This window comes from Eschscholzia californica, unplaced genomic scaffold (genome assembly GCF_041429995.1).
Source record: "Eschscholzia californica isolate CP2 unplaced genomic scaffold, dmEscCali1.0.p SCAF_5, whole genome shotgun sequence".
NCBI lineage: Eukaryota > Viridiplantae > Streptophyta > Magnoliopsida > Ranunculales > Papaveraceae > Eschscholzia > Eschscholzia californica.
The window spans coordinates 45,627,067-45,643,389 of record NW_028238472.1 but is presented as its reverse complement, the minus strand read 5'-3'; the positions used below and the strand labels follow the sequence as shown (position 1 = coordinate 45,643,389).

At 38.1% G+C, this 16,323-nt stretch overlaps 3 protein-coding genes across 4 annotated transcripts; 1 reads left to right on the top strand and 2 right to left on the bottom strand.

The window, feature by feature from the left end:
• Window positions 1-132: 132 nt before the first annotated feature.
• On the top strand, window positions 133-2,912 carry LOC147539709 (serine/threonine-protein phosphatase 7 long form homolog). The gene is made up of 6 exons (XM_086638756.1): window positions 133-236; window positions 715-917; window positions 985-1,700; window positions 1,788-1,957; window positions 2,034-2,444; window positions 2,526-2,912. The coding sequence occupies exons 4-6, from the start codon at window positions 1,865-1,867 to the stop codon at window positions 2,778-2,780; spliced, it is 759 nt and encodes a 252-aa protein (XP_086494882.1). The 5' UTR covers window positions 133-236; window positions 715-917; window positions 985-1,700; window positions 1,788-1,864; the 3' UTR covers window positions 2,781-2,912.
• An 802-nt stretch (window positions 2,913-3,714) lies between these two features.
• Window positions 3,715-5,259, bottom strand: LOC147539708 (uncharacterized). The gene has a single exon (XM_086643166.1). It carries the CDS (start codon window positions 5,257-5,259, stop codon window positions 3,715-3,717), a length of 1,545 nt encoding a protein of 514 aa, XP_086499292.1.
• A 3,141-nt stretch (window positions 5,260-8,400) lies between these two features.
• On the bottom strand, window positions 8,401-12,253 carry LOC147539707 (palmitoyl-acyl carrier protein thioesterase, chloroplastic-like). Of its 2 annotated transcripts, none has more exons than XM_086640406.1 (7): window positions 11,889-12,253; window positions 10,809-11,423; window positions 10,549-10,682; window positions 10,164-10,277; window positions 9,807-9,978; window positions 9,641-9,709; window positions 8,401-8,951 (listed from the first exon to the last, which is right to left on the bottom strand). In XM_086640406.1, the coding sequence occupies exons 2-7, from the start codon at window positions 11,310-11,312 to the stop codon at window positions 8,676-8,678; spliced, it is 1,269 nt and encodes a 422-aa protein (XP_086496532.1). In that variant the 5' UTR covers window positions 11,313-11,423; window positions 11,889-12,253; the 3' UTR covers window positions 8,401-8,675. The 2 variants fall into 2 exon arrangements, with proteins under 2 accessions (XP_086496532.1, XP_086496531.1); XM_086640405.1 differs by having other exon boundaries at window positions 10,809-11,405; window positions 11,889-12,225.
• Between the last annotated feature and the right edge of the window lie 4,070 nt (window positions 12,254-16,323).

Sequence of the window (16,323 nt, the reverse complement as noted above, 5' to 3'; positions counted from 1 at the left end):
AGCGCCCCCCCTCTCCTTGACCATTATTAGGGCATCATAGGCAGCAGGCATCTTTTGTTTTGAAAACGAATTGGGAGAAAAAGGGGAAACGGGTTTAGGGTACAAAACTTCTCTCTCTCCTAGGGCACGGTTGGTTCCATCTAGGGCAAATCAGCAACATCAACACTTCCTCTCTTCATCTTAGGTAACTTCTTAACTATTTTTTGTCCTTGGAAAGAACTCCATGAATCTTTAAGGTTTTTGTTTTGAAATCTTGTTCATTTTTAATGTTTTTCGTTTTAATGTGGTAATGGTAACCATGGTAGTTATTATAATGAATATTTGTTACTTCGGTTGATAGTATATTGTATTTTCTTAGATTTTTGGAGAGAAACTGGTCGGATGTAATTCTGCCACTATTCGGACTCGAACCAGTCCGAAATAATTCGGCGTAGACAGTTCGAATCGTTTCGGCGTCGACAGTCCGTAACGTTTCGGCGTAGACAGTCCGAACATTTGTGGACAGTCCTTATGTGAAGCACAATCTAGTAAACCAGACATAAAAAACTTAGTTATCCAATTAACATGAGTAATTGATCATCTTTCTTAGTTTGACAATCAATTTGACAAATCTACATGATTAAATTTCATAAAGTATTTGATTACTGAATAATATTTCTTATTTCCTTCGAATTTACCTTTTATTTTATAAGAGGTTATCTTATTTCTTAATAGCTCGTCTTAATTTTATCATGGCTGAACGTGTGCATCCTACCGGGAGTGTTAGGGCTCGTAGAGTTCAAAGTCGAATGGCGGTCGATGAAACCCAAGAACCAGTTGATGCAGATCCTTCAGACCCTTATTCAGGGGGTCCGTCTGATCGATCCTTGTTGAAAGGATTCAAGAAACACATAGCATTCCAAATATGGAATAAACCGGTAAGTGTGGTGTTGAATTAACTTTGTGATTAAATATTCTTGTTATGTTTGATTTTTTTTTTTCAAGAGAGAGCGTTGCTGAAACTACACAATCACGCTCCTGCTGTACTTACTGGGTCTCTTTCGGTCCAAGAAATTTATGATGAAAAGAAAACACAAATATGGGACTTGGATCGGGAGTGCTCTTTTGTTCAAGAACTGGTTAAGAGCACCAGACTGGCTCACATTGCCAAGTACTCGTACCAGAAGTTGGATCGGATTATAATTTCTGCATTTGTTGAGAGGTGGTACGAGCATACAAACAGTTTCCATATGCCGTTTGGAGAGATGACGATCACACTAGACGATGTAAATCGTATTTGTTCACTTCCGATTGAAGGTCGTGTGGTCGCTGTAGAAGAAGAGGATGAAACAGAAGACTTAAATTTGGTTTCTTGGTATCTAGGTGTTCAGTACGAGGTTGCCGAAGAAGAAATGGGTTCCTCGAGAAGTATCCGGTTGAGATGGTTGAGAGAAAACCTCAACGGTTCGAAAGACGATGACACTGAAGAAAGAAAGATCTGTTGTGCACGATGAAACTTACTGCATTTGTTAGGGTCAACACTGTTCGCTGATAAAAGTGGTTCCAAGGTCCCAGTTATTTTCCTACAGTACTTGAGGCACCTGGATGAGATTCCTAAATTCTCTTGGGGTACCGCTGTGCTTGCCTTTCTTTATAGGCAACTTGGGTTAGCCTCGACAAATGGTGCTCATCAGATGGCAGGTTACCTGACACTTTTGCAGGTAATACTTGATTTATATTGATTATTTATAGATTTGTTTAGTTTTAGTTAAAATATTCATGTCTAAGACATTACTTTTTTTTGTAAGATTTGATAGATGATCATTTTAATCTTGGTTTATCCGTTCCGAACCATTCATATGTGGCTAGCCCTAACATTCCCCGTATGCATAAATGGGAGGAGCACATTATGAAAGGAACCCAAAAGAGTGCATTATACAACCTCCGGGAGCAGTTAGATGATCTAACGGAGAGAGATGTAAGTATATTTAAATCTTCTTTTATTTCATTTTCCTTTTTTGTTCATATCTTTCATATTTATATGTATCATGTAGGTGATTTGGGATCCATATCGGCCCATGGAGTCCGTAGATGTAATAGATACACCCGAGTACTCATACTACACGGGATGTCTTGTGGTTAACGACATCGCCGAGTTGTATAACCCAGATAGGGCTTTAAGGCAATTGGGGTTGGTTCAGACAATTCCTAAGGCGCCGATTAGACCGAAGAAGGTATTGAAGAAAGGTGAAGTAAAAAATTACGGTAATACTACTTGGTATTGGAAGCGTTGGGAGGATCACCTACTCCACCCCGAAGATAGATCAAGAATTTGTCACCTGGCTCAATGGGAATCCGTACCCAATTATTTAGAGTGGTTCACCAAAGTCTCGCACCCCAGGGTCCAAAATACTCGTTTTCGAAAATCTGGTGAAAAACAATACTTGGGATCAGTGAGATACTTTGTAAGTTTTTTACCAAATGTTCTTATATTATCTTCTTCGACTATCATGAGTTTGATTTTTTCCATGTGTGTCTGTTTTCAGTTGGATGGAGCGAAGAGGTGCCTTGCGGCACTAAATCGGACCGACTATACAACAGTTCGTGAAACTTTAGAGATGGTCATCGCTCAACAACCGCTTCCCGATATTCCAACATCCTCTCAAGCTGAACCCTCTCAAGTTGAACCCTCTCATCCTTCCCAGCTAGTGGACGGACCTAGAAGGAAACCCGCTGTAAAAGAGGCCAAGAAAAAATGCATGACAACGGGTGGATATGGAAAAAAACATTTTGGATATTGAATCCTTTTGAATGTTATGAATCTTTTTTGAATGTTATGAAACTTTTTGGATATTATAGATGTGATGAACTTGTTCGGTTCGTTTTGGATATTATTAATGTGGAATGTGATAAACTTTTTGGGTTCGTGTAAATGTTCATGTTTATAAAACTATTTGAATTTGAGTTGATAACAAGAATGAAAAAAAACAGTACTCTGCTCGGAGAGGACGGTCCGTCCAGTGAGTCAAGGTCCCGGAGGTCGTCCAGTCCGAACATAAACCCGGGGCTAAAATTTAGTCACGGGTTAACCCATCCGTCCTCAAATGGACAGGACAGTCCGTCCAGTGAGACAAGGTCCCGGAGGTCGTCGCAGTCCGAACTTAAACCCGGGGCTAAAATTTAGTCTCGGGTTAACCCTTCCGTCCTCAAACGGGCAGGACAGTCCGTCCAGTAAGACAAGGTCCTGGAGGTCGTCGAAGTCCGAACTTAAACCCGGGGCTAAAATTTAGTCCCGGGTTAACCCATCCGTCCTCAAACGGACAGGACAGTCCGTCCAGTGAGACAAGGTCCCGGAGGTCGTCGCAGTCCGAACTTAAACCCGGGGCTAAATTTTAGTACCAATTTAACCCTTCCGTCCTCAAACAGACAGGACAGCCCGTCCAGTAAGACAAGGTCCCGGAGGTCGTCGCAATCCGAACTTAAACCCGGGGCTAAAATTTAGTCCCGGGTTAACCCATCCGTCCTCAAACGGACAGGACAGTCCGTCCAGTAAGTTAATCTCTTTTCTCTATTCCCTCTCTCTCTCTCTCTGTTAGTTATATCAAAAATTACTTTAAATTACTCTAATATAATTAAAATTAAACCTCAAAACAATATTACTTTAAGTTACTCTAATATAATCTCAAAAATTTCTAATTAAAAAATTTTACTTCAAAACAATCTCATATATCTTTTTCAATCATCAAGATTAACTACGAACTCTGAAGGTTCATTTGACTCGCTTCGTGGAGGGTAGAACGCGCCTTCGTTGTCAATTCTGTCTCCAACAAGATCGAACCAACCTCGGACCTCATTAGTTGCATATCTCTGCCATTGTAATGCAAGTGGAGGAAGTATAGCATTTCTCCCAAGTTTAATAGAAACAAAATGACAGTCGTTGACATACCCAATGCATATCATTTCATAATTTTGAGACAAGTTACCTAACTGTGAAACTGGGGGACCATAACGCAAGGGTAAGAAAGTTGTTGAACCTGCTAAAGTGAGATGAACCAATACACAGTTGTAATGAGTGGAGACGACATAATTAGTATAAGGGTGACTGTAGTACCAATCTCTGTCAACACCTGGATCAAAGTTGTTAGTTGCCGCTAAGGTGGAATAATAGTCATCATTAAACATCTCTTCCCAGAAATCCTTGTGATTATGAAGATCTTCGATGACGATCTTCCGAATCTCTTTCCAACCAGTACTTAGAGGAAAGCCAAGTCCTTGAGCTACGGCATGGTACCCACAATGACCATCGCCCGGCACGTCATTTATAGCATTTATAAATGGATAAATAATAACCGGCATTTGATCTAAATAACAGTCTCCACTCCCTCGGGTAGCCCGAGTATTACGTGTACGTACGATGGGAGGTGATGGAAGATCTTCATCAATGCATTTGGCATATTCGAAAGCGGATAAGTTTCTTTTCGTTGATTTTGCGGCTTCCTTCTCTTTTTTGCTCATTTTGTTCTTCTTTGGAGCACCTTTAGTTATGGTCTTTTGTAATGGCTTAGACAAGTTGGTCGTAAGCGGCGAGACAACGTCCCTCAACCTTTCAAGTATTGCTTTCCTCTCAGGACCGGTCGACCTACCCCACAACATATGAAGTAGTTCCATTTCATGTGATGAGTCAAGATCATTGTACTCCTCCGGAATGGGATTAATTGATAATTGAGTCCATTGATGGTGAATGATATCTAATGGAAATACCTTTTGTTGTTTCATTAAATCAATCATCTCGTGTGCACAAGGAAGCCCATAAACAGATCGGAGAACACATCCACAATTTTTGACGTTAATGGTAATACCATCTGCACGGTGCATCTCATCTACCATTAGGTCTAAGGCAGCATGTGAAACATACCCTCTAAGATCTCTCATAAACTTGCTTTGGTGAGGACCCTTCACCTTTGTACGACTATACTCAAATGAAGCTTTGATCTCTCGAATAGCTATCTCGTTCATGGCATGTATAGATTCCCAACATGTAACATAGTTGCCTTTGGAGTTGCCTAAATGTTTTTTCAACTTTGCATGAGCCCCCTCGACACGATTGGTTGTATTATTACCCATATGCATCACCTGATTCGTCCATGCTGTGACAAATGTATCTTTAAGTATCAAACAAGTCTTCTGGACATAGGTTACATCGTTTAGATTTGACCGTGACCATGTCCTCACAAATTCTTCCACTGCTTGATTATAGTCAGATACGGTCTCTGCATACATAATCATGTGAAACATTGACATGAAATTTTTGAACTCTTTATGTTTGAAGTTACCTTTTACTTTTGCTACCACACACTTGTCAATATGCCACGTACACAACAATCAGTTGGCATGTGGAAATACTTCACCAATGGCATTAATGAGAGCAAGTTCACGGTCGGTTACAAACACTTTTGGCATTGAGTCAGGAGGAAACAATGTTCTCAGACGATTAAGAGCCCACGCGTATTGATTTGTCACCTCTCCATCCATAAAAACAAGCGCCGCTGTGAAAGTTTTCACAGTAGATGTAATCCCAACAATCTGAAGCAACGGCTTCTTAAAACGGTTTGTTTTGTAGGTACAGTCAAGCATCAATACAGTATGGAAGCATTTCAATATGTTGATTGAGTCGGGGTGTGCCCAAAATAGGTTAGTGACTTCATCCGTCTCTTCATTTTTCGAGAAATGATAAACATAGTTGCTTTCCACCAACAACTTCATCAATTGTTGCATTGGACTTCTTCCTTCTTGATTCAAACTGCGTATCTTCGCCTTTGCATTGTATATGGTTTTCATTGTGGAAGTATTATCATTAAATGTGGCACGCACTTGTGAAAGTATATCACGCGGTTTTGTACCAATTTTCAATAACGTATTAACTAAATCTTGTTCTTTGCAACTCAACCTATTAGCATATGCATGACCAAGAAGACTTACAGCTAATTCGTGGTTATGAATTCCAGACACAACTTCCACCTTCCATGTATCACCATCACCCGGAATCCCTTTGAGATAGAATGGACAGTTGCACTTTTTTGTGTTAGTTTTCCTTTTCTTTTCAGGAGGAGGATTTGTTTTTGGAACCAAATCTTTCTTCATATGTGATCGATACTCACCGCTTCTTTCACATTTTAGATGTAACTTTGGTTTCTTCCCACAAATTCTATTTTGTGATTTGCCTATCAAAATCACGAAATTAAGCTTTCTTCCAATTTCCTTAGCCCATTCGACTAGCTTGTCTCGAGTTTCAAACACATCTTCGGTCACAAAATGTTCACCAACATCAATACTAATTTTTTGCCCCTCTTTTGAATCTACGTTATCATTTGAGTGTACATTGTCACTTGAATCATTTGGTTTGTGGTTGTTCTCCTCCGTGGTTCGAGATGAGCCTTCGTTTAAAAAATATGGGAATGTACCCTCTACTTGCGCATGCCACTCGTCCTCCCTATGGGGACCTCCGAAATCCCAATGGTCTAAAGAACATGGTGAAAGACACGGACTTTTATTTAAATCAAAGACCTGAAACACATTAAAGTGGGGAAATCAGAAATATTTAACTTCCGGTTTGGATGATCCGAACCGTAACGGACTGGTAACACCGAACAGTTTCGGTGGGGATGATCCGTTAAAATTCGGACTGGTTAGGTCCGACCCGATCGAGCTTTCTCTGAAAAAAAATAATGGACGTAAAAAACAAATTGAAAATTCATTAAATGGGTATAGAAAAGCTTATATACCTCTTTTTCGGTTAATCCATGCTCAGAAATAGGTGGAGAAGTCCCACTACATATATGCCCAAATTTTTTGGAGTTTCCTTCTTCATCCATGTTATTTTCAACTTTCAAGATGATTCCCACAATGTAGGATGATAAAGATGGTGGTCGGTGAAGGTACACGGAACACGTCGGTGGCGGAATATCAAGGGGTTGCCGGTGAGTCTCCCGGTGAAATCTTGGATGAGTTTTGTGATCCCTAGGTTTTTTTTTCCATATAAAAAACTAAGTTTTGGTATCCTCTAGGGTTTGTAATTTCGGAAGAAGAAGGAGGCGCCTCTTTAAATTTCTGTAGGCGCCTCCAAATAGATGTCAAGAGAGGCGCCTATAGGTGTCGGGGTTGACCACGAAATTGACTATAGTCAATCTCTCCTGGGAGGCCCCTAAAGCAATTTGGAGAGGCGCCTATAGACGCGGCCTTTTGAAAAAGGGGATTAGGCAGGAAGCTGGTCACAAAGTTAGAGTTATTTGGGAAATAACCCCTCTAATATTAACACCAACGTGGTTCTCTTCTTGTTGTGAGGCCTTGGTTGAGCCTCTTTTAGGGCACCCCATATTAAAGAGATACATTTTATATTCAACAATTCTTACCGATCCATATTCAACAACTTGCTAGATTGTCCACCACCATTTGAAGTTGTGGTTGGACATCCCTCTCAAGTCCATAAGGTCTTGGGATCGAATCTCGGTGGAGCAGTTTATCATCAAGATTTATCTCACCTAATTTAGACACTAAAGGAAGTAGATGTTGTCGGACTCTGGGTCTCTTTAACTATTGATTTAATTTCAACGGTTATCGTGCTTATCACATCTTAATGATGTATCAATTAATGTCTTGTAATGACTAACGTTGATCCTAGTCGATTCCTCGACACTAAAAAACAACTTGCTAGTTTGAACTCTTTTGGAAGTCAAATATTAAACAGTAGTCCCCACAGTTAATGTATTATCAAATGTCTTTTGTTCTAGTCACTCCCTATTGTAGACCTAGTTTCTTTTTTTCTTTCTTTTTTTAGTTGAAACATAGTATTTCTTTAATAATAACATTTGCAGATAATTATTTTACAGACTAGGTTGACAATGGCATTATAATAAAATATCCTTTTCAACAAAAAAAAATAAAATACAAATAAAATGTCGTCACAATAATCATGTTGACAAATAACAACCTTTTTTTGAATGCATGCAAATTAAATTGGCTGGCATCCATGTTTATTTCACCTGTATTTTACAATACCCACACGATAAGGTTGGAAGAATACTTAAAACAACTTATAAAATCAAAACAGATAGGGTTTGGTGAAGGTTGGAAACCTAACCCTAGTTTACCCTACCTAGCTAATAGTAGTACCAATCACAATTGATTTCAAAAATCCCAATACAATGAAGAAAGCAACACATAACGTGAAGATCACATGGTCATCACATGATTCCCCTATTTTAAATTAACACTTTTTGGTAGGGCTTTTGTTTACATCAATCAATATAAAATATAATGAATCTCCCTCAGAAAAGGAGAACCCATGAATAACAATTCAATATTGAAGAAATTTCTCTAGGACTTTGACCATTTCTCTCACTTCTTTCTCTCTCTTCATTCATATTGACCAAAATAAACATGTCATCCCCATTATGAATGTAAATACAGCAAACACTAATTACACAGGCTTCCAATTTAAGTTGAAAAAAAGAAAAGAAATAATCAAGGAACTGTAAAAAGCATATAGAAAGAAAGAAAAAAGAATGAAGAACAAGAAGAAGAAGAAAGCATATCTGAGGGATACAGGATTTCTACACAAACAAGATGAGATAGAGCAATATGAAGACCGCGTGACTCTGACCCACAACAACAGTAAGCAGTAGTAGTAACTAATACTACTACACCCTCTGGGCCGGAATCTGACCCACGTCCCCGAAATTGTTCAAGTTCTTCGGCTTCCACTCAGTTCTTCCTCGAACAATCTCGTTTCCGCTCTCAAGTCGGAGTGTGTGCTCACACTCGATTTCATCACTGTTCAAGGATGATATGCCCCCGCCGGCACCATCAGTGACAGCGGTGAGGGACTTAAGCACACTGTCCTTCCCACACTCCTTTCTGTACTCCAGAGTCATGCTGGAAAGCTGGTGACTCTCCAAGAGGGAAGGAGGAGCACTCTGCAACAACAATGACCATTGTTAACTTTATTATACAAATCACAGAAAGAATTGTGTTCTTAAAAAGTGCAGAACAAGAAAGAATCAACTATTTAATCTGATTACAATTCAGCCGAATCTGATCCCATGGTCTTACGTGATACCCAACTCAATCTTTTTAAGCTTCGGCTGACGTCTACAGATGTTTAAGCACATGCATATTCCTCCACCATTTTCTCAACAGATTAAGATATATGTGCATGAATTGATTTGTGTACTTTGAAACAACATGATGCAAATCCAAATATTCTCTCCCTCCCTTCAGATAGGGTACTTAGTATACCTAGGCTACTTATTATAGGGCAGTAAGGACACGTACCACCATATTTGACAATAAACGTAGTCCGCCACTTAGGAAAGAAGAAAACTTTATGGCTGTATTGGCGTTAAACTTTCAGAACCATAAGGCATTGAGATACAGAGAACTCAAACTATAGTCTGTAGGGAAAGGTGAAAGACGTAAAAAGAAAAAAAAAAAGCAGGACCCAATAGGACTCCGTTTCATTTATCACATAGCATATGATAGCTACTGTAGTAACTAACAGTCAGAACCCAACCAAAGATTCTAATAGCAAACATAAGTGCAAATAAATATTGACAGCAAATATTTGAGAAGATAAAAAGAATAAGTTGATTAACAGAAGTACTACCTCCAGAATCCATCCAATGTACTTGACGTTATTTACGTGCTGGTTGACATCCAAGTCATTCCATTTTGGCTGCATATTTTTGAAACAGTGTTATGAATTTAGAGGTGATGGCAGTGGTTGTAGTAAAGAAAATTAAATAAGCTATAGCATTTCCCATTATACTTACAGTTAGACCAGTTTGGACGAAATCAGCTGTATCATTATCAAGCTTTGGGAGTTTCCTGCTATCTTCATCCAGGATGGGAGCACAATCAATAAAATAAGGCTCTATTTCGCCTCTAACTTCATCTGGAATTTTAGACAATTTCCTCGTTTTCTTATTCATCATCACCCACACACTTCATTCAAAAATCAAAAGGACGTTCCAATCAATTATTCAGTAAGTTTAAGAAATTTGTAAAGGAGAGATATACGGCAAGAGAAATATTGAACTATAAGTCCGGTCAGTCAAAAATTCAATGAAAAACTAAATAAATTACAGGAATATCTTCTATTATTGCAAGGTTCAGCCATCAATTCAAACCTAGTTGCTCGCGTGAGTGTTTCACCAGTATTGGAGTCGCGGAGAAGCCAATCCCGCCGCATACCGTTCTTCCCGGATCCACTAACCCACGTATCTACTTGAACAACATCACCCCTGTCAAGACAGATAGATATGATCAACGTTAGTAATCAACATCAATAAAGTACTTTCGACAAAGGCATATGATAGATACGAGAGTTTCATAACCAAAATGCATCCCAGCTATTATGAGAAGTTCCAAGTGCAAGTATATCATCACATACAAATAAATGTCAAGGTTCGTAGCAAAAGCACTTCAGAAAAATTGTGAATTTAAAAGCTTACAAGAGAAATCTGAATTTCAAAATTAAAATGCCTTCCTGTGATATGGAACTCATCTGCTTACCAAGAAGGATAGCGATCCACAAGCACCTGCATCTTTGCAACCACCCATATTAGATTTCTTCTAGTCATTTCTGGTGTCGAACCAAACCCATCACCAAGCAATCCCGCACTCTTAACATGATTAAGAGCCGTTTCCTGAAATAACCATGTAAGTTGTTAGATTTTTCCACTTCACTTCATTTTATAAAGTTTTCTTTCAATCATAAAGAGATTTTCTTTCTACAGGGCAAGTATGAAAGGAAGGTTAAGTAGTGGAAATACCTGTAAATGATTCATTAACGTATCTATAGACGCCGTCCGATCAGCACCTATCTCATATGACCTAATTGAGAAGTTTTGACGAAAAACAAGTCCATCCTGAACTATTCTCCCCAAACCAAACGGGTCTACAAGCATGTCCGGCCGCCTTGGCTTCCAATCAAGAAGTGTCCACTGTTTCTCAGCAGCCAAGAACATTGCAGTAATGGCAGTCAAAAGCACACTCCAATCAGGCAACTGATTGATAAATGTCCTCTGTGAAGGTGATGATGAATCTTCATTCTTCACAATTTCAGCAGGTGTGGCATAACTGACAGCCGAACCGTTGATCTTGGGAGGAGCTTGGGCGTTCACCTTGACTTTCATACCTCCAGATGAACCAGTTTTTGAAGATTTAATTCCCCGGGTATCCAAATTTTCTGAACCTCCTCCAAGCATCATCGAAGTCTTTGCCGAAGGTTGAGAAGTGGTAGGAAAAAATGCCGAGGCGGCAGCAGCGGCAACCATGATTAGAAGAAATAAGGAACGTCCGATTAGTTAAGGCACATCAGACAGATCCCAAAGCTAGCCCAGTGGAAACCCCTCTTCACCCTCTAACAACTGCAATTATATCAAATACTGTGAATTTATTAGAACAAATGAACAACAGAATCAACTCCATCATCGTTTTCCTGATTGACATTTAAGATATTTTGCTACAAACTGAAAGTTACCCAAAAATAATCTTTCTTCTGTACCAAAAAATTCCCCAAAATTAGAAAAAGGGCATAACTTGAAACTTACATTAACATTAAGAAATTTACAGAATCAGATAAGCTACTAAAAGAAAACATTAATCAATCTACCAAACATAAGAAAAAAACCACAACTTTCTTATATAAAGAAAATTGAGTCACTAGATCTATGTGTAAAGTCAATAACCTAAAATGAGACAAATTCTACTTCATTGCAACCTAAAAACCATAAAATAATTCCGATCTGGACGAAACTAACAATTAAAATAACATCTTTCTAGGAACTTTAGAGAGAGAGAAAAAAAATTCGAGATAATTGAATGAGAGAAAGACATTAACATTACAATACCTTGATAGAACAACTCGTCTCGTCGGATCAAAAAAGAGGTTGTAGTTTCAGAGATTGAAAAGTTTTTTTCTCTGTGTTTGGCCACAGATTTTAGGGTTACCGAATTAATCTGGCGTTCCTTAGTTATTTTAGGGTTTGGGATGAGTGTTTGAGAGGAGACGACGATAGAGGGAGAGGATGAGAGAAGAAAGTAGAGAGAGAAAAAAAGTATTGAGAGCTTTTAGGGCCAGCGGTTTTCTGAATGGTGTAGAAAAGAACGGTTGTCTACATTTATATACTATCCACCTGGCCTCCCGCTTCCCTCGTTCAAGATTCAATTCCCCTTTGTTTTCTTTCTAAATTACTTCTACATCCCTTCCGTTTTCTTTAATTATTACAGTTTTTTTTTTTTTTGAAAGAATTATTACAGTTTTTTTTTTTTTGAAAGAATTATTAGAGTTTCTCGTTAAGAGAATATCATTCCGTGTCTCCAACCCTTGACCTAGAGGATGGAAGTTGGAAACTGAGTTGGTAACGGCTTCAACCAAAGATTATTTACAAATTTTGGCTTCTTATTGTTCACCTTTATGAGTTTACTATGCTGATAGGGGGATTCTATGGTGTACTCCCCTAACAGGGCAAGGGGTATTTTGCTCTATTCTGATTGTGAAAATATCAAAATATTTCTTGTTTTATAGCCAACTCAGTTATGGAGTATGTCAGGGAGTTTCCCAATCGTTTTTAATAAATGTGTTTCTGACAAGCGCTCCCGAGTGAGTTTCTGACAAGGGCTCCCAAAGTAACTTTCCTAAGAAAGCTCCATCAACATTGATTTCATGTCATTCCATTTTGCGGTATCCAATGTCTAACTCACATTATTACTCGACATAGATGTAGTATCAACAACATCTCCTTCACTATCTCTTCTTACCCTTTGGTAAAAAGGCAACATTAGAGCCAAAACTCAATGATATACCTTTCATTTATAGGTTAGTTACTTGTTAATCCCTTGTTTTATTTAGGCACTAGAAACAAAAGCCTTTATGTATCTAGAAGTTTGATTATTATATCAACGTCTAGAAAACTAACTTTATACAACATAGTATTTATAGTTTTATTATTTTTAATATTTCTCAGTCACTCGTATCTTTTTTTTTAAGAAAAGCAATTAAATAAGAAGAGATAATGTCATTGGTGACGTAATTTTCAATTACTAATATTTCAATGACGTGAACTCTTGACAAAATGCTTATTCAGAAACAAATCCACGATCTCTGTGATGCTAAAATGAGGTGCACATTTGTTGGGTGAAGGTTGTCGGATACAAGTTAGGGTTGTTATTTTCGTATAGTCACGGGATGCAAATCCAATATATATGTTGGTAAGGTGCAAGTAACCGACCAACAAAAGTTTTTCTTAAGTAGAGGGCAGTTGGCTAGTTACAAATTTGGCTTCTTTCTCTTCACATTTGACCTACTTAATTTTGTCGGTCAACTGTCATTAGCTATCAAATTTAAGTTTTTGCTATGCCCATATCTTTGGGGTATCCACTTTTAATTTGAGAGTATGTAGCCACGTAGGTAGACTTTGCTCAATCAAAGTTGATTTCAATTGACGCATAGGATAACAGCACTCTCGCCCTCAAATTAATACGTGTAAATCTTACTTTTAAGATTCTTCTTAATTTCGTCATCTTCATCACCACCAACACCATTATCCCGCCTATTACCACTATCACTACCAACTATTTTGGTCTTTTTGTCTCTATTTTTCCTCCTCTCTTGTTTGGCGAAAAGCACAGTTATTATCTTTTTCGAAACTCTTTCGTTTGAAGAAGGAGAGTCAGTCAAATGGGAAATCCTCGTTTCAAGAATAGCCATCACCCGAGTTAGGTATAGTAGACGGTTAACTAGTGAGATCAGCTACTGATTTGGCTCATTTTCTTTCACATCTGACTGACATAAATTTGTTAATCAACTATTATGAACCAAATAAAATTAGGCTTTTGCTTTCAACAATCCTAAAAATGGTAATATATAAATTTGGCAATATTGTTATATGGACTAAGCTGAGGTTAAGATAGTAAATTATACAAGTGGTGACAGTGGTTATTTGAACATAAAAGGCCTTGGAATATCATAGTTGGCTATATAACTTTTAAAGGCCTAATATCTAAATCAAATCCTCTTTAGTACGTGGTTGTCTTACAACCTGTAAATAAAGTTATGATTCCCAGACTGATTAGGGTTTAACTAATCTAGCTGCTCTTAGGGGTGGGAATTCTACCCGAAAGCCCGATACCCGTCACGTTTACCCGCGCCCGACAATGTTCATGGACGCCCGCGCCTGAAGATGGGTACTACCCGCCCAGGCCGATGATTTTTCGTGGGCGGGCTCGGGTGAAAAGCTCTGCCAGCCACCCCGCCCATACCCGAGCCCGATATGCTCACCCGACGGGTGCCTATAGATGCCAATCACTTTGAGTGTCGATTATACTTCACTATAAAGTCCAAAGTAGATTTAAGGATTCTCCCAAGATATATAAACTACACATTGAAGCAACCCTAATAGTTTACCACATTGAATCTGAAAAATTCGGTAGCATAGAGAGAGAAAAAGAATCTACGTTGTCTCTCTAGCCGTTTCTCTCTTATTTACTAGACCTTCTTATGCCAACCTTCTTCTCTATTAAATAAGTTATTGGGATCATCTTCCATCTCTATGTAGTGGTCAAATTTTAAGATTATTTTGATGTGAAGGAAGAACAAAGAAGAACCAATGAAAATACAAAGACAAGAAAAAAAGTGGAAGACAACCAAGTCTCATGTTTGCATATATAGATCTATATCAGTTGTTGATTTCTTATGTTACGGAATCTGAATATTTCTTTCATTCTTGATTTATAAGTTTTGTAAAGATTTGGTATCAATTTGTTTAGAGAAGCTTATTTGAACAATGTCAAATTTCAAGAGTTTCCTGATCTGGTAGAAAAATATCAGATAAAGAAACCCGATGCCCGATTTGCCCGAAGCCCGACTTGCCCGATGCTTTAGTGGGCTTGGGCGGGCTTTGATCACAGGAGATTTTAGAAAAGCCCGCCCGAATCCGCCCGAGAACCCGAGTGGGCAGAGGAGAAACTTACCCGACCCGCCCGAGCCCGACTTAGAATTACCCACGGGTGCCCATACCCGCCCGATTCCCACCCCTAGCTGCTCTACTTTCATTTTGTTTGAAATATTATTTTGATCAATTCTTTATTTTTACGGTAAATTTCATTTTAACCCCCTATAGATGACCAGCTCACCAAAATAATCCCTTGGAGATGATCAACTTCTAATTTGACTCACTTTTTTCATATTTCCGCCAGTTACATGTTAGTCAATTTTAACATCAGACTTTGCTTTTTCTTACCCAACTATTCAAAATTTTATTTCTTAAGTGGAAAATAGAGAATCTCTTAATTTTTTGTCTCCAACAGAAATCTCTAAAAATAATTATATTTGATACACCTGTAAATCCTAAATTTACAGGAAAAAGTAGTTAGAAATCTACTGATTTAGATTTTAAAGTTAGATAAGTTGGCATTACAAAACAGATAAGAAGATCCCCTTGCCTTAGAATCTCCTCTTGAGTTACTCTAAAATAACTACTTACACATCGTCATTGAGGGTCCAATAGAGTAGATGATTTTTAACAAAAAATCAGAAAAGTTATAAGTCACTCTAATTTTTAGAATTTAAGTGTCCCATTGGAGATGATCTTAGGAATGTACAGTGTAATGCTCAGATACACAATTACAAACACTACTAAAATGTAACTTAAATATCTACTTGTAGTATATGTACAAGTGCAAAATATAATTTGCAGAAAGTTTCTTATCAATAAAATAGCTTTCACATCGTGGATCTCATATATATCTAGTTGCAAACCTCATACCACAAAGGTAAGAATATGAGAAGAGAGAGAAAGTGGTCGACAGACAAATATAAAATACATGAAAGAGAAAGAAATAGAGAGAAAAAAGACGAGAGAATTATAAATGTATCGGCGAAATGAATAACAAATTAAAGAAGAGTAAAATTAAAAATTACTACCTAATATTGAAGGTATGAAAAAAAATTCTAAATAAAATTTGGGCTAAAATAGCCAAATGAGTACAAGTTATTGCCAGAAAATTCGTAACCCTATGTTGTTAAAGGTAAAGGGGCCACTGTCCCAACTCATGACAAAACTTCTTGTAGAAATATCACTATCTAGCTGGTAACTATTCATTTGTTGGGCCCTCCCTCCTAACGTAAAGGGCATGGAGTCCACGAAAAATAATAAATGACCCTCCTCGTGCACTTTCTGGTACGCTTCATTACTTAGATGGTTAATAACACAAGGATATTTTAATCTTTTCACTCTCTCAAGAAAGACTAAATTATTTTGTCCTATTAAGGGGGAGCTAGTGTAC